The sequence below is a fragment of the Physeter macrocephalus genome, chromosome 21, assembly GCF_002837175.3.
Source record: "Physeter macrocephalus isolate SW-GA chromosome 21, ASM283717v5, whole genome shotgun sequence".
Classification (NCBI taxonomy): Eukaryota; Metazoa; Chordata; class Mammalia; order Artiodactyla; family Physeteridae; genus Physeter; species Physeter macrocephalus.
Window position 1 is genome coordinate 81,032,136 of NC_041234.1, and position 26,986 is coordinate 81,059,121.

General features: G+C 37.0%; 1 protein-coding gene across 1 annotated transcript in view; it reads left to right on the top strand.

Moving 5' to 3' along the window:
- IL1RAPL2 (interleukin 1 receptor accessory protein like 2) overlaps positions 1–26,986 on the top strand; it is a 564,779-nt gene that overhangs the window by 260,469 nt on the left and 277,324 nt on the right. Inside the window, exon 7 of the mRNA XM_055081598.1 lies at positions 22,247–22,321. Within this exon, the coding sequence (XP_054937573.1) occupies positions 22,247–22,321 (75 nt within the window). The remainder of the gene's footprint in view (positions 1–22,246; positions 22,322–26,986) is intronic.

The following is a 26,986-nucleotide window of genomic DNA, read 5'->3' on the forward strand; positions in this document are numbered from 1 at the left end:
CTTGCACTTGGCTATTATCAGTTTAGAAGTTTTAAGGAAGAGTTTGTTAAAATACTATTGAAAAAATTAAGGTCAGAATGATTTTTCTCAGAGACAAATCTATGAATTCTCTTTCTACCTGGCAAGTCATCAAACCAGGGCCTCTGAGAGAAGCAGCCCAGTTGTTTTAGCATCAATGCTTTCCCTCACTTTCTTCCTACTCCTCTTTCCAATATAATTTTTCAGCCCTGCATCAAAATTAAGAGGTTAAATACTCCTGCCACAACACATGGGGCCTTTTGCCTAATTCAGTCAGTTCACACTACTCACCCCTAGAACACTCTCCTGATCTGCCATTTGCAGCCTGACCCCCATTTTCTCTTCCCTCTGGTAGGTGTTAGAAAGGTTCCATTTTCTGTCTCATGAAACCACTGTCTTGAAAACACTGGGTAATCCATTTAGGTGAATGGTTTAGTCTGTAAATTGTGATTATTTGGTATAACAACAGACAAGAATCTTGTTAATTTGACATGTTAGGGATAGCAGAAAGTATCACTATCTTTTTCTTAAGCAACAATACATTTACCCTCTATGGAATAGGCAAGTCCACAGATTTTTTTCCATAACTGTTGAATCAAATCACATTATTTTCCCTTGACTAAATAAGCATCTATTGAGCACTCAGTGTGCTCTCCAACCAACAGACAGTAAGGGGTAGTTGAGTAGGTGGAGGCAAAGGATGTTGAAGATGTGGATCCTGCTTGGCTTCCTTTGAAGGAACTGAGTCATTGATTTGATAATCCTCCCAGAGCCTAGAGAGGTGCTAGGTAGTTCTAGCTCAGGGTTCTAATTCTGGTTTTGCTAATAAACAAGTATTTGACTTTAGGCAAAATCATTTTACCTCTTTGGGTTCCTGTTCATATAAAAATAGGGGATTGAGCTTAATTTCTCCTTCTCTTTCTTTCTCTCTCTCTCTCTTCCGTGTGCTTGTGCTCAAATAAAACACAAAGTGAGCAGTCAAGAGAGAGAATAATGAGTCAAAGAATGCTCCTTCTAGGATTTAAGTCTTAAATTTTATTTTGTCTCTTAAGTGTACAGATTAATGGCTGTGCTGAGAAATTTTGCCTTAACTAAAGTTTCAGGTTTATCTAAAATCTGTGAATAAATCACTTTTCAACATGATCTTAGTATCTGTTCTCCCATTTAAGCAGTCTAGGCTAGTTTTATATTCTAGTCCTGGGCATATACTACTCATTATAGATTAAGCATTTCTAGCATCTGCCAGAGACTCTGTCAAAACTAGACTATATACTCCAACTTTGACTGTACATTCCTTGAAGGCAGTAGCTGTAAAATCTTCCTTCTTCTTTACAGTATCTAGCACAATGCCAGGCACATAACAGATACTCAGTAAATCCCTTCTGACACAGATATCTTTAAGAAATGACATTTAGATACAGCACCAATGTTTGGACATTCCTATTTGAATTTTGTAAAGATTATAAATTGGACCAACAGAATAAGACTGTGGTAATGATCAAAATCACATCAGCTCTAATTTAATAAGTGCTTACATTATCTCATTTAATCCTTATAACAACCCTATATAATAAAAATTCTAATATTCTCATTTACTTGTGAGGAAACTGAGGCATAGAGTGTTTACATAATTTTCATATTGCTAATAAGCAGTGGAGCTGGGATTGGAATTCATGTCTAGTTAGTAAGCCTTTAACCACTGTTGTATTGCCTTAGTTCCCATCCCATCTAGAAAGAAGAAAACATAGCATTCGCTTCTTTTTAAGCTTCAATCCTGAGAGATATCCATGTCTTCCCTCTTTCAAACTGACTCTGTAGAAGGCTTTTTTCCTAAGAAAGTGAAGTGGACTTGGTATCAAGAATTTCTTTGAATGGGAAAACACATTCTCATTTTGTACTATTAAGTCATGGAAATGAATAATTATGGAACTTGAGAGCTGGTTCTTATTTTAAACATAGATTATTAATTGTAAACTATTGTTGATTTATTTTCCTCTGTTATTACTTAAAGACAGACTTGCTTTTACGTTAAAGGTGTTAACATAAATGTACAAAGATGTTAATATTCTTCTCAAAATTCAGCTTTTTATAGAGATGGACCCTGCATTTGTAGGCAACTAATCAATCCATTCTAATGAGTAATGCTTCACCCACTGTTGAATTTTAACCTGACTCTGGCTAGCCAGAAGGGACCACCCATAGATATATTTGCAGAAATGAGGAGTAAGGAAATCAACCATTCTCCCACTTAGTAGATTGCTAGCCCAGCAAGGAAAGTGCTGTCAACATTTCAGAGTGGGAAAATTGACCTGCCTCTTCTGTGCAAAGGGCTTTCTCTCTTTGTTCAAGGACAATGGGCTTTTAAGCAAATACTACTTCTGACTCAGTCCAGCTTTAAAGCTGCTTGTGGCTGCTTGTTAGCTGTCAGTAAGCCTGTTATCTTTGTTCTCTAGCTTTTCTCTCTTTTAAGGGCACAAGATCCCTTGAGCATACTCAGTGGGCATACTTTATCCCTGACATTATTGATGTCACACATATATCTTCTTAGACCATCCAAATTGGCATATTCCAAGGATTTGCGAGGGATAGAGGTAGCATCACTGAAAGACAGAATTGATGGTCCAATTCTCACAGCCAAGTGACGATTTTGTCTCCTGAATCAGAAATCAGAACTCTGCATGTCTCTAGTCATGACTATGATCCTTAGGAAGCTGACCTTTGTGGGGCTGGACTTCTTTGTGACATTACATTACAGAACACCTAATCTCAAATAATTTAGGCCTTTTATTCAGCAGCTTTTCATTGTCAAGACATAGTCAAAATATTTTTGGAAAATACATGCTTTTAGCATAAATGAATAATATATTGAGTCAAGTTGATTGGAAATCACAAGTTAAAACTTCTCTGTCTTCTGTAACTAATAATTTTGGGCATTGGGGTTATGTTTCGGGATGGGAGAACAGTCTGTATGAGTGCTCCGATTGGTCATGGAATACTAATTGGCTGCAGACATCGTGTTTAGAACTCCAGCTTAAAGTTGACAAGAATGATAGCTTTCATTTGTATGCAAAAACTCCAACACTCCCTTTAAGATGGATGATCAGATCCTGTGCATCTGTCACTCCATCTTTACTTGTTAATAGATGAAAGAGGAGTGAAAGAAAGAACCATCCGCATCCATGCTTTTCAAAATCATCTTGAACCAAAAGGGGTGCCTCAATCATCTTGCTTCTCAAAAGCACACTTATTCCCGTCTTACCCCTAGGTTGTTCATGACTTTTTTTTTCTCTTAGATTCCATATATATGTGTTAGCATACGGTATTTGTTTTCCTCTTTTCTTCTTTATCCATTCATCTGTCGATGGACACTTAGGTTGCTTCCATGTCCTGGCTATTGTAAATAGAGCTGCAATGAACATTTTGGTACATGACTCTTTTGGAATTATGGTTTTCTTAGGGTATATGCCCAGTAGTGGGATTGCTGGGTCGTATGGTAGTTCTATTTGTAGTTTTTTAAGGAGCCTCCATACTGTTCTCCGTAGTGGCTGTATCAATTTACATTCCCACCAGCACAGACCTACTAGATCATGGACTTGAGGATATGGGGAGGGGGAGGGGTAGGCTGTGACGAGGTGAGAGAGTGGCATGGACATATATACACTACCAAGCGTAAAGTGGATAGCTATTGGGAAGCAGCTGCGTAGCACAGGGAGATCAGCTCGGTGCTTTGTGACCGCCTAGAGGGATGGGGTAGGGAGGGTGGGAGGGAGGGAGACACAGGAGGGAAGAGATATGGGAACATGTGTATATGTATAACTGATTCACTTTGTTATAAAGCAGAAACTAACACACCATTGTAAAGCAATTATACTCCAATAAAGATGTTAAAAAAAAGCATGCTTATTTCTTTTCATCAGATTAGGAAGAGCTTAGTGTATTTGGGCTGCTATAACAAAAATACCATATAGACTGGGTGGCTTATAAACAACAGAAATTTGTTTCTTACAGTTCTTCAGGCTGGGAAGTTCCAGATCAAGTCATCGGTAGATTTGGTCTGATGAGAGCCTGATTCCTCATTGACAGTGGTTTTCTCAATGTAACCCCACATGGCAGAAGAGGCAGGGATTTCTCTGGGGTCTCTTTTATAAGGGCATTAATCCCATTCATATGTCTTACTTCCAAAATGCCTCACCTCTGAATATTATCACTTTGGGCATTAGGTTTCAACACATGAATTTTGAGGGGACACATACATTCAGACCATAGCAAGCTGGTATAAGGTAAATATTTATTCATTGAAAAATATCCAACACAGGATATTGTCTCTGAGATTTTTAAGACTTTGACAGTGATATCTCTAGACTTGTAAGAGGCATTTCTTGATGACTAAAGAGAAATACAATCTGATTTAAGATCCTAGTGAAATGAAGTACTGACTTCCATTGCTTCCACCATACTACTCAATTGCTTGGACAAGTTACTCAGAGAAGGCCTGGTTTTATATGAAGATAAAGAGCAACCATCAGCATAAGGAAATGTATATCATGGGCCCTGAAAGAACAGCATATTCTAACATAATTCCCTGTGGGTTAGGATTAGCTTCTACTACATAGAATAGAAAACTACATAACAGAAAACTCTACTGAATAGTTTTTCAAACACATAAACATTCATTCTCTCAAAGCAAAAAGAATCAGGAGTTAGACAGTCCAGAGTTGGTATGGAAGTTTCAAGAAGTCATCAGGGATCTAGGCTTTACTCTCTTTCTGCTCCTCCATTTTTTGCGTATAACTGCCATCCCCAAATTACAAGATGGCTGCTGGAGTGCCAGACATCAAAACTGTATTCCATGAAGCAGATTAATTAAATACATGAGGTAAACATCACCTGGGAAATAAGAACCAGGAGAAAATCAAACATAGGATGGGGGTATTATGATAAGGAAAATGGAAGGAAAAGCCTAGACAGTGGGTCTCCAAACTTGCCTTATCATCAGAATGAGCTGTGAGGGGTTGGTTAAGAACACAGATTTCCAATCCCCACCTCAGACCCACTGGATTGTGTTCTCTAGTTGGGGGACCCAGGTGAATTTTAACTAGCCTTCTACGTAATTCTGATATTCAAGCAATGTATTTTCCAGAGTGACATTAGCAGCTTAAGAAGCAAACCCAAAGATGTATAATGATTCAACCCTAATATAAATTAATTTTTTTCGCACAAAGTTCTAAAAAATGTGGGTTTTTTTCTCCTTTAGTTCTTTATTTTTTAACGTTTTTATTGGAGTATACTTGCTTTACAATGGTGTGTCAGTTTCTGCTTTATAACAAAGTGAATCAGTTATACATATACATATATCCTCATATCTCTTCCCTCTTGCGTCTCCCTCCCTCCCACCCTCCCTATCTCACCCCTCTAGCAGGTCACAAAGCACCAAGCTGATCTCCCTGTGCTATGCAACTGCTTCCCACTAGCTATCTATTTTACATTTGGTAGTGTATATATGTCCATATATACACTACCACTCTCTCACTTTGTCCCAGCTTACCCTTCCCCCTCCCCATGTCCTCAAGTCCATTTTCTCATAGGTCTGCCTCTTTATTCACATCTTGCCCCTAGGTTCTTCATAACCATTTTTTTTCGATTCCATATATATGTGTTAGCATATGGTATTTGTTTTTCTCTTTCTGACTTCCTTCACTCTGTATGACAGACTCTAGGTCCATTCACCTCACTACAAATAACTCAATTTCTTTTCTTTTTATGGCTGAGTAACATTCCATTGTATATATGTGCCACATCTTCTTTATCCATTCATCTGTCGATGGACACTTAGGTTGCTTCCATGTCCTGGCTATTGTAAATAGAGCTGCAATGAACATTGTGGTACATGACTCTTTAAAAAAGGTATTCTTGGGCTTCCCTGGTGGCACAGTGGTTAAGAATCCACCTGCCAATGCAGGGGACACGGGTTCGAGCCCTGGTCTGGGAAGATCCCATATGCTGCGGAGCAACTTAGCCCGTGTGCCACAACTACTGAGCCTGCATGCTGCAGCTGCTGAAGCCCGCGTGTCTAGAGCCTGTGCTCCGCAAGAGAGGACACCACAATGAGAGGCCCACACACTGCAACGAGGAGTGGCCCCTGCTCGCCGCAACTAGGGAAAGCCCACGCGCAGCAACAAAGACCCAGTGCAGCCAAAAATAAATAAATTAAAATAAATAAATTTTAAAAAAAGTATTCTTAATTCAAGTACCTCGGTTCCTTCATTCTTGAAATTTTACCACCTCTAGCATGTGGCTTCCAAGGTCTCCATTATCATCTGTATCAAGCTGATGGAACAGAAGATGGCATGAAAAAACTCATGTGTGAAATTTTTATGAGCCAGGTCTGGAATTGATATATGTCACTTCCATTCACATTGTATTGGCTAAAACTCAGACTCATAGTCACACCTAACTGCAGTGGAGGCTGGCACATATAGTCTAGGTATCTGCTCAGAAAGAAAAGAAAAACAGATTTTGCAGAATAGGTAGCAGTCTCTGTCACAGGAAAGTTTGGGGATAGGGCTAGCTGCATGGGCACAAGACCTGTGTAGTCATACAGGGTCCCATGCTTAGAAGGGCCTCACACTTGATTCAATGATCTAGTGTTACTGTCTTAAAATTCTTAACTTTTGCCCTGGCCTCCACAAAATACTTAGCTTGTCCAGTTTGGAGAAGAATCGCCCAGAGCGTGAGACAGAGCCAGAGAAATGTGGCACAGCGGGGAAAACTGGGCAGGCAGCAGGCACTATACTTCAGAAGTGTTGATTAGTGAATCAATGTTGTTGACCACCAGAGAGCCCTCTCTCAGGGTGCTGTCCAGTTCTGCATTTTTTATCAGTGACTTAGATGACATATAAATTATACTTATCACATTTGCAGATGAGAGGAAGTTGGGAGGGACAGTTAATTCTTTGGAGAACATAATTCTTATTCAAAAAGATCTCAGTAGTTTGGAATGATGGGTTGAAACTAACCAGATGACATTTAATCAAAAAAATGTAAAGTTTTTCATTCAGGTCCAAAAATCCAACTGCAAAAGTACAGTCTCGGGTTTTTATTTGGCTAAGAACACAAGCAGTATGACTAGGTTGCCAAAAATGCTAATTTAGTCTTAGACTGCATCGCAGGAAGGCTGGGTCCAGAACAATAGAAGTATTGGTTCCACTGCACTTTAGATGACATCTGAAATCATGTGTTCAGTTTATTTTGCCTTATTTAAGAGAACTATTGACAGACAACATTTTGCCCAAAAAAGGACGTCTAGGATGGTAAAGGGTTTCGGAATACATATCACCTAAAAGACAATGGACAATTGAAGGAACTGAAAGTGTTTAGCCTGGAAAGGGTAAGATTTTCAGAAAGGTAGGGGGGTGTAAGAAATCAAGAGATCTGTCTGCAAATATTTTAGGCATTGGTATATAAAAGGTGTGTTGGTTTATTCTGTGTTATTCCAAAGAGCAGAAATAGGACCAGCAGATAAAACATACAAAGAGACAAATTTTAGATGAATGTAAAGAATAAATTTTTAATAGTTATTTAAAATTGAAATGATCAACCTTGTGAGGTAGTGAGTCTATTGCAGAAAAGTTATCAAGCCAAGACTAAATGCTGGGGACTCTTTAGAAGGAATTTATGTGTTAGGAGGACTAGTATATTTCTAATTATGATTTTGTAGGACTAAATGCTTGTCGAAGTGACAAATTGATCGGGATTGTATTAAGCTTATACTCAGCAAGAACTCTGCAGCCAGACTGCCTAAATTCAAACCTCAGCTCTGTTTCTTGCTAGATATGTTACCTCGGGCAGGTCACCTAATTTTTTGATGCCTCAGCATTTTATCTATAAAATAGAGATAATAACAGTATGTACCTCAATCATAGAGTTATTGTAAGCTTTAAATGAATTAATATCTAAGTCGCTAGAATAGTACCTGACTTATAGTAAGTGCCATATGAGTGTCATATGTTATTTTCCAGAAATATAGTTGATGATTCTTCTCCCTTTTCTTTAGTAAATGTAGCCTTTCATTGCAGTTAGATAAATTTATACTAGACATAAAGTAGAATGGTATGGTGACAAAATCTTTTAAAACACTGAGCAAGCAACCAAACTGGTCCTGTAGATTTCCTCCTTGGATACTTCTAGGAATGGCAGAAGACAGCTATATCTCTGGGATGCATTGTTGGAAGTTGTTACTTTAGGAGGACATTTCCCACTTTATAGCTTATATTGTTAGAGTTCTTTTTTAACACTGCATAGGGCTTTTATATTTTTTATTTCGTTTGGTCCTTATACTAACCGTACAAATTATACAGGGTGATTATCATCCCCATTTTGAAGATGGGGAAACTAAGCAACTGAAAAGTTATCTAAAATGTCCAAGGTCACACAGTATATTATTAGCAGTCTGGATTAGAACTCGGGTCTCTGAAATTTCAGGCCAGTGCTTAAACCATATACCTTATGGAGAGTGAGCTGCTTTTAGTCTATCCATTCTGTGGAAGACATTGCATTAAGCTGATGAAGTGGCTTCTATTATTGTGCCACTAATTTGCCTACCTGTTTTGCAGCAAAATGGACCTCAGCCTGCAACTCCAACCAACGAGCTCAATTTCCTTTTCATTTTGCCGGGGTAGAAGGAGTCAGTAAAATCCCTGACTTAGGTTCGGTGTGTTATCCACATAGATACTATTGAAGCACACCTGCCAGATCATCTATTTCCTACACAATATTATAGATATTTTTTAAGCTTGTAAAGAAAAATCCAATCCCCTTACCAAGGCAGAAGCTGGCCATGTGAGTTTTAGATCTGGATCTCTATACACAAGTACTGTGATTGCTCAAGGTATTGGAAAATGGGATTGTTAAAATGAGTGCAAATTGCATTGGTGATGGTGTTGTTGTCTCTACCCTACTCCCACTTCTTCCCTTCAGTACCCTACCCTTGTCCTTTCAACCTTTCTCTCATTGCCATACCTATTCTCAGTCATACATTACATTGGGTTCTTTCCCTAGAAGTAGATACAGCTCAGTGTTTCCTTCAATTGGCAAATTAATAATAATTGCTACCATCGATTGAGAACTATGAGCCCGTTCTCTACTTTGCACTTCAGAAGCATCATCTCATTTAATCCTCATAACAGTCCTAAAGAGTGAGTACAATTACCATCCACAGTTATGCATTAAGGAAATGGAATTCTGGAGGAATTAAGAAACAGGATCAAGGTCACACAGTAGGTGGCAGATCCAGATTCAAACTCAGGTATTCTTAACCCAGAGTCTGTGCTTTCAACAGCAATATTATAGGGTTTATGACCTAGATAGTGGGTGGCAGATGTTTTTGAAAGTTGGAAGAGGCTTTCCTTTTAAAATCATAACATATAAGCAGCCATCTGCTCTGAATTAGAGTGAGATCAGCCCAGTGCTGATGAACATCACAGACATTTCCAAGGTCTGGATACACATAAGACAGGCAAGGATGAGGAGCTTTTGCTGTCCCAGGAACTAAAATTCTCTCTTCAAGAAATGGACAGCACTTTTTTCTTCTTTAAGGATCTCTGAGACTAAATGGCTATATGCTAGTGAGCTCCAGCTGTCAGGCTCAGGCTGAAGCATTCACACAAAGATCCTGAAGACCTGGGTTTTAGTTAGACATGTCAGTAACTTAGCAGGCTAAAAGCAGAGCAGTAGACACTGAGTCACCTAATACAGCAAGATCGATCTGCAGTGTTGTAATGGGTTGATAACCCCAGGTAACCACCCCTACAGAAGAAAGTTCCTTGAAAAGCCTTTTGTTCTCTCACAAATGACCTGACCACTTCTTGACTAAAGACACTATTAGAGAAAGTGTGTGTTTGCTGTAGAAATAGCCAGTGACACCAGATCAATATGGCATAAGGCCAGAGCAGGCTTGAGCACCTGGGTTTCATTTGTACTGGAATGTTCTGCAGTGAAGCATTTGTCCAGATCAGTGGATGATGGGGTGGGGAGGGGGTACATGCAGACCCTCAGGTGGATTAAACCACACTTGGAAGCTGCTTCATTTCAACCAGTATGAAGAAGACTGTAATGTAGAGTGCCAGAGAGTGACTATCCTGTCATAGCATTAGCCTGCCTTATGGTAATGAAAGCCTTCTTATTCAGAGATGTAGATTCTCCTTCTGAGCATTGAGTCCAATCTCTTGACAAAATTATATCAGGAGATGAATGATAATGACAGCTGAGGAAGTGTTTATCCTATCAGAAAATATGGGTCTATCGTTAAAGTTCTACAGTTAGAGGGGAAGTTTATGAAATTGATTAAAAACATCAAGGCATTCTGTTTTGGGAGACTTGGATCCTACTTTGAAAAATTTCTGAGATTTCATATCTCAGTTTCTGGAGACAGCAATCCTTGCCCTACTACCCTCTCGGTTGGATTTAATGAGATAATAATTGAAAAGGGAAAATGCTTTGTAAATTCGGTTTTTTCTTCTTGTCTTCAATTCTTCTGCATTCAATAATTGTGTCTTGAAATCACCCAGCTTATATTTTCTCCTTGGAACTGAGAACAATCATAATTGGCTTCATTTGAAAATCAATTTCAACATCATACGTCATCAACTTATATTTGATTAATTACATTAGTGCTCATCAGTGTTTACAAAGACAGGGAACAAGCTTGGAAACCTCCCAGAGTGCTGCCATCATGTGGGAAATCAATCAAGATTTCGAAGGGCCAGGTTCTGACTTCAGTGATGAAAATGGAAAGCAAAATGATTTTATTTTCAGATATATTTGTAGTATATTTGTATATATACAAAATTTGTAGTATATTTGTAGTAGGATTGAGTTGATTTGAAATACTATGACATATTCATCCTAGAGAATTTTAGGGGGAAAGATCCCAGCTTTAATGTCAGATAGTTGTAGATTTGGGTAACATTTCTGCCACTTTTGCTAGCTGGTTATGTTACCCAACTTCTCTGAACCTTAATTTCCTCAACAATAAAACAGAAATTATAGTAGTACTCACCTCATAGGAATGTTGTGAGGATTAAATGAAACTAGGAGACTACAGAATAGGAGTAAGGGAATTGGATTTTAAATCCTGGTTCTGTCCCTTAAGGATACCTGCAGGGTATCCTTAGGTGAGTAAATTAAGTTTTCTGAACCTCAGTTTCCTCATCTGCAAAGTCAAAATAATACCCTGCAATTTATAGTGTTTTTGATGACCATGCATTTGACTTGCTTTCATGCAAACAAATGGGTTAATCATGATCATGAAAAATTTTCAAATTCAAATTTTCTGGAAATGCAAAGCTGACATGAAGGGATAATGCCCTGTGATTGATACCAGCTGGTTTTTTTCAACTTCAGACCCCAAAGTCAGTCTTTATGTTAGAAAAGTTCTCCACTTAGGAGGACAGTTTATTCCTGAGTTCTAAATATTACATCATGTTTAAAGTCCACCAAAAGATTATTCTGTGAAATTAGAAAATAATTCTTGGCATGTAATTTTGATTCTAAAGCAATTCCTTATTTAATGTCTACAGTTGTAGTCTTCATTAGGGACTATAAGCACATCCAAATGGTTAAAATTGCTTAAGTGATATTCTGCTTTTTCTTATTCTTTTGCATTACAAAACATTATATTGATAGGCTATGGATGCCTAATCAGTTCAGTACTTGTAAATAAATAAATCATTAAGCTGAAAACAGAAGTATCAATACCAGCCCAATCTACTCAAATAATTAATTGTCTGGATGGACTTCTGTTTGAAAACAAAGATTGTGTCCCTGTTCACAAACTGATTTGGCTGAAATGAGACCAGTAAATAAAAGTTTATTTACAATGCATGCAATAATGTATGTTGTTGTTCCATATGACAGCCAAGACGTCATATCCTTCTATAAATTCCATTTGTATTTTATTTGATTACCTGTTGTGGCATTTTAGTAGGCAGGATAATGGCCCCCCAAAAATGTCCACATCTTAATCTCTTAGGAATCTGTTAGGTTATATAGCAAAGTCAAATTAATGTTGCAAATGGATTTACGATTGCTAATCATGTGACTGTAAAATAGGGAAATTAATCTTAATTATCCATATGAGCCCAATATAATCACAAGTGTTGTTAAAAGTAGAAGAGGGAGGCAGAAGAGAAGGTTGGTATGATGTAATGTGGGAAGGACTCAACCTATTGATACCATTGCTGGCTTTGTAGATGGAAGAAGACCAAGCACCAAGGAATGTGGGCAGCCTCTATAAGCTTGAAAAGGAAAGGAGATAAATTGTCCCCTAGGGCCTCAGAAAAGGACACAGCTTTGCCAGCACCTTAATTTTCGTCCAGTAAGATCCACGTCAGAATTCTGACGTCTTTAACTATAAGGTAATAATAAATGTGTTGTTTTAAACCACTAAGTTTGTGGTAACTTGTTATAATAGCAAGAAAAACTAAAATAGACAATTTCCTCTTTTTGTCAGCCATTTGTACATGCCTATCTCTCATACTAGATTAACCCTTTTTATATGACTCCACATATTGTTCAAATTTGTGCTTTACATCCCCAACTCCAGCACAGACACATACACTATTTAGTACAGTAACTTTCTATAATAGAACTATAAACATTTGTTAACTGATTGAAAGAATGAATGACACCAGATAATCCAAATTGAATTTTCATCCCACTCTTTGACTTGTAGAATTGTATAGATACAGTAAAAGGTATTCAGTCAATTCATCCTCAAACTCCACTAATTAAATAAGTATTTTCTGAGATGCTTATATGGAAACAGGATATGTTTTGAATAAAAGAAACAGAGTCTTAAATCAAAAAACAAGGAAGAGGGGTAACAGTATAGAGTAGTGTCTATGAGCTCAGACTCAAGAGCCAAATAGACTTAGGTTGATTCCTGGACCCATAATGTATTTATCAGCAATATGACTTTAGGCAAGTCACTTAATCTCACTGAGCCTCACTTGTCTCATCTGTCAAATGTTGATAATGTTAGGACCTACTTCATGTATTGTCGTGAGGATTTAATGATGGAATGAATGTAAAAGAACTTGACGTGGAATGCATGCTTAGTCAATGTTAGCCATGGTGCAGCGGCAAGGATATTGATCTTTAATTCAGAAAACATGGGTTTTAGTCTTCTGTTTTATCACTAATTTGTGATATGATGTTCAGAAAATCCTTTCATTTTCTACCTTTCAGTTTCTTCATCTTTCAAAATAGCCAGATGAATTAGACAAATAAGAGCCTGTCTAGCTCTAAAATTATCCATCCCAGAGTATCTTATTATATTCTTAAGCATAACTATTGGGGCCAAATTTCTAGAATCTGACAGATCAGTAACCACAGAAGCCAATGAGGATCTTGATGCAAGTTGAAAATTGATCTTATAAAGGTACACAATGGAATACAATTTAGCTGTGAGAAAGAAGGAAATCCTGCCATTTGTGCCACCATAGATGGACCTGGAAGGCACTGTGCTAAGTGAAATAATTCAGACAAGAAAAGTACTGCGTGATATCACTTATACATGGAATCTAAAAAAGCTGAACTCATAGAAACAGAGACTGGTATGGTGGTTACCAGGGGCTGGAAGGTGGGAAAAATAAGGCAATGTTGGTCAAAGAGTACAAACTTCTTGTTAGAAGATGAATAAGTTCTAGGGATCTAATACACAGCATGGTGATTATAATGAACATTACTGTTGTATATACTTGAAAGCTGCTAAGAGAGTAGAACTTAAATGTTCTCACCACAAAAAAGAAAGTATAATTATGTGACCTGATGGAGGTATTAGTTAGCTATATGGTGGTAATTGTATTGCAATATATGTGTGTCAAATCAACAGATTGTATACCGTAAACTTACACAATGTTATATGTCAATTATATTTCAATAAAGCTGAAAAAAAATAAAACTGATCTATCTTCTATGTGTAACCTCTCATTGTTTTAGCGTTAACTATATCCCAAGTTCTGTGTGGAACTCAGAAGTACACTATCTCAGGTAATTTATTTGATAGTATCCACATTTGAAATGTGTTAGACATCAACATTTAAGTGCCCAGAGAGTACTATTTTAAAAAGAGAAGGCAAAAATCTTTCTTGAGGGGGAAAAGGCAAAAGTGAAGAAAAAGCATGTTCTGTAAAGAGAGGAAAAAAAAAAAAAAAACTACCATCACAACCTCTGTTTAAGTTTCCATTTCCCCCAAGGTTGTTTTCTTTTCAAGTTTGAAGAAGTTGTTTTATGTCTGGACGGATTTGTGCTGAATAAACGTTGTTCTCTCCAGAGAAGGGCCCTGTGTCAAATGGTATCAAGAAGAAATTGCCCTGCCTTTATGCTCAAGCTTTCCCAAAGCTCATGCATTGCTCAAAACTCAAATATTAGTGGAAATAAATACGGAATCTAGAGGAAAGGGCACCTCAGGGCAACTTCACAACACCCCTGACCATTCAGGACCCTCAAGGCACATCCATTGAACTGCAAGGCAGCACAGAGTCTTTGAGCCAGATGCTCAGAGCAGTTGCTAGCGAGATCCTGAGCTGTGCAGGAGCAATGGCCTGGTAGGTTGCCCAGCAGTTCCCTGGCAGCTTAGCATCTGCCTGTTAAAGGATCACCTATTGATTCAAAGAAAATGCCTGACTTTATGTTTTAAATAAAGACAAATACTTGGAATGGCTTTAAATTATGGTAGGAGTATTTTAATTCAACTAGAATGTGTTTGTATTAAAAAGCATTTAGGGCTTCCCTTGTGGCGCAGTAGTTGAGAGTCCGCCTGCCGATGCAGGGGACACGGGTTCGTGCCCCGGTCCGGGAAGATCCCACATGCTGCGGAGCGGCTGGGCCCGTGAGCCATGGCCGCTGAGCCTGCGCATCTGGAGCCTGTGCTCCGCAATGGGAGAGGCCACAACAGTGAGAGGCCCGCGTACCGCAAAAAAAAGAAAGAAAAAAAAAGCAATTTAATCCTATGAATATGACCTCCTGTCTGTTTGACTCCGTGGTTCTCAATAATATTATCTTTCAAATACACGCATGAGGAACATGAGCCACCACCATCAATAACAGTGACTTACTAAAGGAAATTATTCTTAGTCAGTAGTAGGGAGGTGTGGGAGACACGTATCTAAATATCCGAAGGTTGAGCCACCAGTGGTTTAAAACAAATCTCCAAATGACTCTTGGAATCACTGGCTTGATTTTTTTTTTCCGACCCCATCTCAGCCTTTCTACTATAGTTGGAACACCTAGAGAATACATATTCTTTTTTTTTTTTACATATTCTTTTTGGTTGGCTTGATTTTTTTTTTCCGACCCCATCTCAGCCTTTCTACTATAGTTGGAACACCTAGAGAATACATATTCTTTTTTTTTTTTTTACATATTCTTTTTGGATGGAATTAATAGACAAATAATATATGTCAGTCTGCCCCCTCCTGTTTTATCTATTTATTTATTTATTTGAATTTTATTATATTGGTTTTTTTTTACACAGCAGGTTCTTATTAGTTGGGATTGGGATTGACATATATACACTAAAATGTATAAAATGGATAACTAATAAGAACCCCTCCTGTTTTAAATGAGGTAGATATATTAGAGTTTTGGTGGAGAAAATATTTATAAAAAATTAATTGCTATAGTGCTTAGTTGATAGAGGTAGTAACAGGCTGAAGTGAAAACAAGACTTGACTTTTAATGAACATTGACGTATTTTTAAATTTAAACTATGCTGGGCTCTCTTTCCTAAGATATGTTAAGAAGTGGAGAAATCACTCATAATAATGCTGGTTGGAATCTTGAGGAAAATAACTGTATCTGTCTTCATTAACTTCTGCTGAAGCCCAGCCTGTCTGTTGACCAACACCAGTATGAAGACAGGAGTAAAGAGAAGGGTCCTGGGGCCAATGATATGCCGGCTGTTTAACCCCCTACTAAGGAATAAAGCCTGCCCTTCCACATTTCCAGACAATCCTTCAAAAGCAACTAGCCTTAGGAGAGGAGATTCAGATACCTTAAGTTCATTCTAAGGTTTAAATTGCAGAGATTTCTTTGCAGCAAGTTTTGATTAGAGAGACACAACTCTGGGTGTCTCAAAGCAGGCTGGAGAAGAAACTCCTCTGAAGTAAGGCACACAAAACGAGGAAGCTTAGGGCAAAGGAGACACATTATATCTAAGACTGATCCTGTTTGGGTTTATAAGTTTGGAGGATTAAAAATAATATTAAATAATCATATTTATTGTATATTTTTTTCCTGAATGATCACCTAAATTAGGGGATTCTCAGCTTAGTAATCCTAGAAATGAAATATTCACAGCATATGGGACTTTATATTCACTAAGTAGCCAGTAAAATATGTGCCTCATAATTCAGAATTAGGAAGTCTCTGATGTTAATTCAGAAAGAGATATTCCTTTCCAAGAAATAATAATGCTTATGATGTTTCCAGAACTCAGCAATTTCTGGATTCATTCTGTGTTCAATTTATGAAACCTTGAAACTAGTCGACTACTTTGGCTAGACTTGGATAATCTCCCTTCATGATTACAGGAAACCTTTAAGGATATTAACAAGATCCCTGACTCTCTCTAGATCTAATTTGCTTAGTAAGGACCTCCATTTTCTTTTCGCATGTGAAGACTATTCCCAAGTCTTCTTTCTGAAGATCTTTGGTTCCCTCAGAACATCAGAGAACCTAGGTTTCCTGCAGGACAGTGGTTCTCAACCTGGGGTCATTTTGCTCCCCAGGGGCATTTGCCAATATCTGGAGATATTGTGGGGTTTTACAACTGGGGGAAGGTGCTACTAGCATTTAGTGGGTAGAGGCCAGGAATGCTGTTAAACATCCTACAACGCACAAGACAGACACCTATAAGACAGAATTATCTGGCACTGAAAATTAATATTGCTGAGGTTGTGAAATCCTGCTTTAGGGAGATTCTTGTTTTCCTCGGCGTGTGCATGCAGTCTTGGCTAGGGCTGGAGTTAAAAACTTATCCATTCAGCCTCTCTTTCCTGGGATTTTGAATCTTGATCAAAGTGACACAAGGACAGAAAACAAGATACAACAAAATAAGACAAAACAAATTAAACACACATACACACACACACACACACACACACACAAACCAGTTGGAGTGAATTCAGTCCTATGATGGGATCAAGATGAAATTGTTGTGCAGTCCATTTTGCCTGTACATCTAGACCTAGCCTGGTTTCTTTCCTGTATCTAAACTTAGTTCCCCAGACATCCTGTCCATCATTGAGACATCCTTCTGATAAATTCCCTTTTTGCTTAAATTAGCAAGAGTGTGTTTCTCTTCCTTGTAACCTAAGAACCCTATTGGAAGCACCCATTTTTAGAGAAAGAATACAATGGGAAAATAATTTGAAGACTTGTTCCACAGTGTCAGACACTACCTTGATTGTTGGGTTATGTGAGACATGATTCTTGTCATCTAGGAACTTCAAAATCTAGTTAGGGAGACTAGATATACCCATATAAGGTGAAGTTTAATTCATTTTCAAAGCAATGTATGCTGTGAACCAACTGAGTGTTTCAAAGAAATAGTAAATGCTTTAGGATTTCAGAGAGAGGAAAGGTATGTTTGGGCTTTTATTAGGGAAGGTTTTCTGGAGGATGTTGGACTTAAACTGACTTTTGGAAGATAGATGGGATTTGGGATGGCAAAAAGGAAGGGGAAGGTCTTAGGCACTGTGGGCATGGTGAGATCAGACATTGCTCATTTCAGATCCCTCTTTTACAAGCTCCTTGACTTTGGGAAAGTTATTTGTAAAATGTAACATAAAATGCCTTAGAACAGGGCCTAGCACACAGCAGATACTAAATAAATGATAACTGTGGTAACTATTATTATTTGTCTCTAAGCTTAGGTAAAGTGTTTAAGCCAAGATGCAGAGTTGGAAATTAATGCAATGTCTAAATAAGGAAAGTAACTTGGCCAAACAAAGCACAGATAAAGTAGAAGAGTGGGTAAGAAGACAGGAAGACTTTTTTTAAGGCTATATCATGACTGCCTTTATGTTTACACCTGACAGGTTCAGATTTTATCCTCTTGTAAATGTAGAGGACATTGGGAGATTTTGTATGGTTAAATGTTGTGGTGAAAATATGATTTTGGAATGTGATTTCAGTGCTGATACGTTGAATGGATTTGGAGAGATCCATTTCATTGACCTTAACATACACGTTTCATAATGTCTTCATTCCTAGAAATTAAATAGCTACTTTGTGATTCTACTGGGTTCATACACTTAGTGTCCTTTGAATCAAGCTGTCCTTCTATTCCCTTCCACTTGGTTTGCTAGCAAGTCTAATTAAAGAGACAAATCAACAAAAGAGGACAATGAAACTTGTAATAACTGTATGTAACACTTAGGCAATATAGTCACATAAATTGATTTATTCAAACAGTTAATTCTACTGATTTCTTATACTAAGTTCAGAGAAATTTACCAATCATTTCAGTCAAATCAATTGATCTGGTTGTATAGGTAGACCCACCTTTGCCTGCAATAGAAAAGAAAGAGCTAATTTGGACATTCTCCTCAGGAAAGTTAGTGTTGAACATATAAAACCTAGCTTTAGGAAGAAGCAGGCAGTAACAGTCATAGCTTCACTAGCACATTAAGACTAATACCATGGTATACTCAGTAGAGCAATTATAGTTAAGGATAATTAAACATAAGCAGCTACAGAGGGAAATGCAGGGAGGAATTGTGGACTGAAATGTTAGTACCAAACTGCATCCCTTGCTCCCATTCTTTCAATCAAAGCATGAAGCTTGAGCAGAAAATTGAAAGACTAGCTCAGACCCCAGTTAATCCCTCTAGGGGTCCAGGATAAGTTTTCTAATAAAATAGTAAATCTCCACTGTGTTGTTCATGGGGTCTAGTATTGACAGTTCTCCCCTTCATTTCCCAAACAGTAACTGTGATTTTCAGATGAGATATTTTAAAAAAGAAGAAAAATGAAATGAGCTTGCCTACTCATGGCAGCATGTGCTCTAGCTAATCTGCAAATGCTATAATTATGCTGGGCGCTGATAGATTTGTCTCTGGGCTGGTGGTCAGGATCCAGATGAACTGCTACAGTTCCTGCTTTATCATCACAAATGTTTTGCACTTCTTGGCAATTCCCAGGCCTAGACATGATATTGGAATTTAATGAGGTTCCACGCCCATACATCCCACTGGGATGCATTAGGATAAGTGTAAGTTCATCTCCTTTCATTCATGAGTTTAGGGGAAAAAAAATGTATGTGCATGGAGTGTTCTACAGAAACCGTGTTTCAGCTGGCTGTTTGCCACAAAGCCGCTACCACTGGCCTGGGAAACTTAGCTTAATTAGTTTGTAGTCAAAGAGGCTAAAACCATTGATTCAGTACTGAGCATTTTTACCTGTTTCCTGCCTACAACTTATATCTATCTTCCTATCCATTCTGCATATAGAGACTTTTGGTCGCAAGGGGGCACCAAATGAGGCAATGCAAGCTTCATTTAGCTTCATCTCTAAGGTGGCCATAATTGTAACTATCTTCCTTACCTTCCGAGGTCATTGTGTAGATCACATGAACTAATGTATCTGAAAGCACCTTAAAAATTATGAACCACCTGTAAACGTAAGGCACTTAAAATTATCATTAATATTAATAAATTTTAGTAATTGACATTTAACAATAATAAAATCGGAGTAAGTATATCCATAGTCCATGGCAGGAGGTAAGGATGGGGGGCAACAATGACAACAGATTCATATCCTGATGAAAGTAAAACAAGATATTCATCTTTGAGCATTAAATACATTACCTACAGTTACTTGCCACCTACCACATCCCAATTAATACATTTGCAGGCAAGGCATATTTGAAAATAATACTAAGAACAGTTTCCAGCAATCTAAGTGTCTATAATCTGGATGTGTAAGGCAAATTGACAATAATTATGCCAAGTAACCAAAATGATTCTTTTATAAATAAAATGTAGGTGGCTGGACTTTTAAAATTTTTATTCATGTTTTGAATACACAGTATATGCATGTTGTTCAAAATGTACAACAGGTATACAGTGAAAATGAAATCTTCCTCTGCTGGCCAGTACCTCCCTAACCCAAACTCACCCACCACTATTCCCCAATCACCTAGTTCCTCTCCTCAAAGGAAATCACTGTTATGAGTTTCACATGTATCCATTCAGAAATATTCCACACTTGTACAAATATATATATATATATATATATATATATATATATATACACACACACACGGCACGTGTGCGTGCACACACACACATATATATTTTTTACACAAAGGATAGTATACTGTGCACACTGTTTGGAACCTTGCTTTTTCATTGAATAGTATATCTTGGAGATATTTCATAATAGACGTACAGATTTGCCTAATTCTTTTAAGTAGATGTATCTTAGTATATCATTATATGGAAGTAACATAATATTATTTAACCAGCCTCCTACTGATGGATATTTTGGTAGTTCTCAATATTTTGCTATTCCAAATGATAGCAAACAACAAAACTGAACATCTGTTGTGACTGGATTTTGAATACAAATATTTAAATTTTGTTTAAAAGCATATCCTTTATATTTCAAATAATATTTAAATATTGATATAAGGTTATTAAGAGTAACTGAAATATTGAAGAAATGAAGACTATAGATATTGTATTTGTGTGTTTGCCTATATTATGCCAAAATTAGCTTAGTTAGAAAAATATATCATTCAATTCCATAAGGACAAGATGCGTTACAGGCCATCAATAAAGATTTGTTGGAAAAATGAGAACAAGCCACTAAAATTTTTCCTTAACAGTTTGGATATCAGGAAGATAAAGCTAATGTTATGTAAAGCTCTTTCCTGGTGCATTTGTTTGTTATCAACAATTATTTTGGGAATATCACCAAATTTGTATATTTCCCTGACTTTCCCTATCATGTGATCAACTTTTGTTTCTCTCTTTCTCTTCTAAATATCTTTGCAAATATGAGATGAACTTCTCTCAGGTCGGCACAGAATTCCTAAACCAGTCAATTAACAATGGGTTAATGATTATCTCTTTCATGCCCAGCTATATTCTATGTCTCTTGTGAATTACAAAGACTTATAAAACATTTCCCCTTGATAAGTAAGAGTCTAGCTGGATAGTTGAAGTAAGGCATAAATACAGGAACAAGTAAAAGGAACTCAGGGTATAAATAATAGCTTCATATAAGGTTTGTCATAAAGCATTTTACGTCTGTGTGCCAAGTCCTGAAACTTCTTTCTTCTAGGTGCCTCTCTAAGTTCTACCTCTATTCCTCGATTTGTGTTATTAATTTTTCTTGCATTTCTTTTTCCTTACTCTGCCTTTCCAAATCTTCTCCATTCCTTAAGGTCTATGTGGAGACTCATTTCCTTCATAAAACTTTGCCCGACCCTGACAACAAATATTGACCTCTCCTTTCTCCATTCCTTTACCACATATAGCCTTATAGCTGAAATGCTACAATTTTATTTTTACTAAATTGTATTCTTTGTTCATCTCTTTATTTTCATGTGCTAATTCTGTGTTCATAGTCCTAGATTATATATTGAAAGCAAAGATAAAGATTTTACTTCTTTTCCCTTAGCACTTAGCATAGGACTTAGTGGACAAAAGATGCTCAATCACTATTTTTGATCATTTATCCTAATGAAGGTACCAGTGCTTTATCATATTGTTTTAGAGACTGAGGTGGGGAGTGAGGGATGATTCAGAGGTATAGACGGTTCAGTCCACCAGAAATGTCCATTAGGGTTATATTTCATTAAGAATATTTAGTACCACAAAGTGGGTATGAAGATTTAATGTTTATATGATTATACTTTTAAAATCTGTATTTCTTTACACTCACAAGCTTATAAAACCACTCAAAATAGACCATTCATTTGATCTTGTTGGAAAGTGTAGCTGTCAAAGTGGCCTATTCACAGTGAATCAATGGTGCTCTAAATGTGCTGGGAAGTGGAGATTGTATGGATAGAGTAACAGCTCAAGTAGGAACACTGTCTAATAAATGTTTACGTACTGTCAAGTCTACAAACATTAAATATCATACACGATAGAATCTTTCTCATCCTGTAATTTATCTCAATTTTTCCATTACCTTCTTTCATTTTCTCTTCTAGCTTTACTCACAGACAAACCTCCCAAGCCATTGTTCCCCATGGAGAATCAGCCAAGTGTTATAGATGTCCAGCTGGGTAAGTCTCCTTCTGGGAATAATAGGTCCTAAACTTCCTCTCTGTTAACAGTTGGGGAAAATTGCATCAACCAGGAAAGGTTTATTGCTACTGTTATTACATGCAAATCAATTTGTGTCTGCTCATTTATAACCTTGGAGTTCATTGCAATAGCAGTTTAAGGAAATGAGTTTGTATTGCATCAAGGAATGGTAATACTAAGTGGTTACACTGGGTATTAAGTGTGCTGTAGGACAGAGCTTTTTAACTCTGTGATTGATAGATTCCTGGGTGTCGTGAATTGGTGATTGGTACGGAAAACTTTTCATGCTTGTCAGTCCCAAATTTTTATATAGAGAGCATTAAGTCCTGGAGAACAAGCACTTTTTTAAAATAAAAGAGTCCCTCAGTACAGACTTTAAAACGACCTGATAATATTATTTCCAGTGGCACAATCCAGGGCTATTTAAAACTTATTTTTAGGTTGAGATCCTAAATATTTATGAATCATCTGGAGTAGGAAAAAATAACAAATTGATTCATGGGTGCTAGTGCCTTTTTACAGATTCAAAGACAAATGTGTTGAGCCTCCTTTTTGAGTCTCCTGCCACTAAACCTTATATTTCAAGAAATTTAAGCTTGAAACTCAGAGGCCTTCTAGTGTCACTTTCAAACCATGGCCTTTACTGTAAACTATATTCTTTAACATCTGTGAGCTTTCACCTATCTTGGGTTTTATTCTATTATTCAGTTCTAATAATTTCTTGAATTCTAAACAAGAGAACTGGGTAAATATGCTGGCAACGTATTAGTCGCACTTTGGGCATATGACATTGAAATATGTGACCAGTGGTACCTACCAATTATATAGCTAGGGAAGATGAATTGGCCCCAATATTTCAGTCACTTCGGAAGTTTTTGACTCAACTTTTGATCTTTCCAATCCAACTTGGATTGTTAGAGACTTATTTCTATCTTAAAAATAGGTGAGAGAAAATTACATTCCTAAGAGCTTGTTCATTTTTTAAGAATGAAATATAACACATTTTAGTTAATGCAGCCTAGCAGTATGAGTACCAGAGTTAAATATTTCAAAACAAAAAGAAAATAATAAACATGTTGTCAAGAGTGGGCTGTGAAAATGGTGAATATTTTGTTGATAATGTTGAAGATTAGACTATGGCTCTCTCCCCACCACTTGTATATTATTTTGCAGAGTCATCACATTTTGTTAAAGCCAAATCTAGATGTGCTGACACACTCCTTCAGTAAGTTTTATATACTCCCATCTTTCCATCCACACTGATATAAAATACCTCAAGGGTACTCTGGTTTGCCAGGGGTTACATGAAGCCATAAGATGATCTTGTATCATTAGTTGAAGATTCAAGTGAATAAGTTATTTCTATATGAAAACATAAACTAAAGAGTAGCAAGCAAAATTCACACAACTATTTCCATTAAAACATGACTAAATTTTGTGTTTGTGGCCCCTAGGGGGATACTTCTTCATTCTCCTCTGCCATTAAGCAAACTTCAACAGAAAAGTTTGAGGAGTATTGCTCTAAAGTAAGGAGGGAGACCCTTGTAGCGAGTAAATTTCATTCAGATTCACTGGGTGTCACACTTGTCTGTTCTATTCAGGACATCTCTAAGATGTGTGCTTTTTTATAAATATGTATTCCAACATAGGTATGTATACCAAAATAACTCACCAACACCACCCTGTAAAATCATTAAAGTAATTTGCTTCCAATTTACATTAGATGCAAGGCTGAACTTTTCAGTTTTTAGTTTGTTACACAATTTGGAAACAACTTTATTGACAGAAAGATGGAGACCTGCCCATTTTTCATTCCAGAAAGGCTGTTTCTCCAAGATGCTAAATCGACCATGTAATTCAGAGAAAGAAAAACAAAATCACTTAAACAAGATCTTTGGCATTTCAAGGAGCACATGACTGGTTAATTTTAAGTGATTTTAACTTTTCCACAGATTTATTTAGTACTGTTTATTCACAACTGGAAATCATTTTGTAATATACTCATGCCTCAATAGTAAGGTGATGTTAGAACCACTAAAAATGCCAGAGAGCTCTTCAGTGTTGGTGGGGGCTCTGCAGTCAGAATGATGAGGGCTTAGAAACCCTAGGCATAAAAATGAGCTAGAGAAAGATAACTGTGGTGATTGGACATCCCTGTCTATATCTTGAAAACTTTTAGAATTAACTAAGATCTCAAAACTTCTAGAAATTATTTTCCTTCATTTTTTTAAAGTTTACATAGCACATGCAGTTTTACACATCCTTAAACTAGAACTAAAATTAGAACTACCCCAAATACAAAAATCCAATCTAAATGGCTAAGCACATTACCAAGTTCAGTTTGGTCAAATCCCAATATTTGAAAATATGGAATAACATTGTAGTGGATTAAAGTTAGCCCCAGATTTTCTCCTATTCCTACCATCTAAACATAGTTTCTCATCCCCCTCCCCTTGAATCTGGTTGGCCTAGGATATACTTGACAAATAGAGTATGGCAGAAATGATAAACTGAGATGTTGGAAGTTGGGTCAAAAGAAATCTTGTAACTTCTCTTTGGATCTCTTGACCTGGTCTGAAACTACCATGCTGTGAGAAACTCAAGCCACATGTAGAGACCCTAGAGTTTGAGAAGCCATGTGGAGAAAGAAAGGCCAATAAAACACCAAGGCACCAGACATGTGAGTGTAAGAACCCATGTTGGAAGTGGATCCTCCAGTCCCAGATGCCCTGACCTATGCCATGTAGTTCAGAGATAAAATATTGAGCTGAACTCTTCTTAGATTTCTCACCCCAAAAGTCATAATCAAACAAAAAATGGTTATCACTAGTCACTAAGCTATGTATAGTTTGTTAAACAATAGATACCCGGAACAAACATTAATTAATTTTCTCTAGAACATTTTGAATTCCACTTTACCCATGAACAAGAGTCTCACGCAGGCATTTTATGCAAAGTTAGAAATATTGTAGGAAAAGATTTGAGTATCAGCTTCAAGATAGTTTTAGAAAACATGATCTAGAATTATTATTTATGTGTTTGTTTGAGGGTTGCACTCAGTTATCAGTTCTGCACATTTGTAAAGGCAATCCAGTAAATGAAAATTTTCAGATCAGATGAACACTTTTTAGTGCATGGAGTTGGCATCAGTACAGATATTTTGTTGTGTCTCTAGAGGAAAATAAACATCTTGACTTTCTCTCTCCTATAGTGTAATCCATTAGTCATCTGCAAGGTTATACAAATTTACATACTTTGTGCTGACATAGTGATGACAGTTTGGTTGTTGCTAAATTGTGTTCACACTATAATGCTGAAAGAAGACTAATCTTAACAAATAACTATATATTTTGAGATGATAAACATGTTCTTAACAAAATAATATTAAAATTATTGCTCTCACAAAGCAAGCCTATTCAGCTAAAGCTGCCTGTGGTAATGTATGAAATATAAAGATAAAAGCAATGTATAAAACACACACACAAATCCAATTTGGCCCTATTACCTTCCATTTATTTTCTCCCTCTGAAAGTAGAAAAAATAACACTGCATCACAGTATATTAATTTATATTGTACTTTAATACGAAATTATTAAAGCATCATAGTGATATCTGCCCCACTTGAAATATATTGATGCTAGGTAGACCCTCTTTTGGATACTGCTATTTTAATAGAACACAAACGCATGCTTTACAAACTGTAACAGACTCCTAGAAACTTTGAAAAAGCCATGAACAAATGGGGATGAAAACATTTGAGATCTGACATTTCATTTTAGTTAATGGTGAATTTGGAAATTTGCCCTGTTCTTCTCATTGATGATGATAACTGTTTTTCCTGGGAGTTTCCTAAGACTTAAACTACCAGTCAGTGTTATGCATAAAATAAATATACCAGGAAGAAATAGAAAACTTGAAGAGACCAAACACAAGCACTGAAATTGAAACTGTGATTAAAAATCTTCCAACAAACAAAAGCCCAGGGCCACATGGCTTCACAGGTGAATTCTATCAAACACTAAGAGAAGACCTAACACCTATCCTTCTCAAACTCTTCCAAAATATAGCAGAGGGAGGAACACTCCCAAACTCATTCTACGAGGCCACCATCATCCTAATACCAAAATCAGAAAGAAAGAAAACTACAGGCCAATACCACTGACTAACACAGATGCAAAAATCCTCAACAAACTACTAGCAAACAGAATCCAACAGAACATTAAAAGGATCATACACCATGATCAAGTGGGGCTTATCCCAGGAATGCAAGGATTCTTCAATATATGCAAATCAATCAATGTGATAAACCATATTGACAAATCGAAGGAGAAAAACCATATGATCATCTCAATAGATGCAGAAAAAGCTTTCGACAAAATTCAACACCCATTTATGATTAAAATCCTCCAGAAAGTAGGCATAGAAGGAACTCACCTCAATGTAATAAAGGCCATATATGACTAACCCACAGCCAACTATGTTCTCAATGGTGAAAAACTGAAACCATTTCCTCTAAGATCAGGAACAAGACGAGGTTGTCCACTCTCACCACTATTATTCAACATAGTTTTGGAAGTTTTAGCCACAAAATCAAAGAAGAAAAAGAAATAAAAGGAATCCAAATTGGAAAAGAAGAAGTAAAA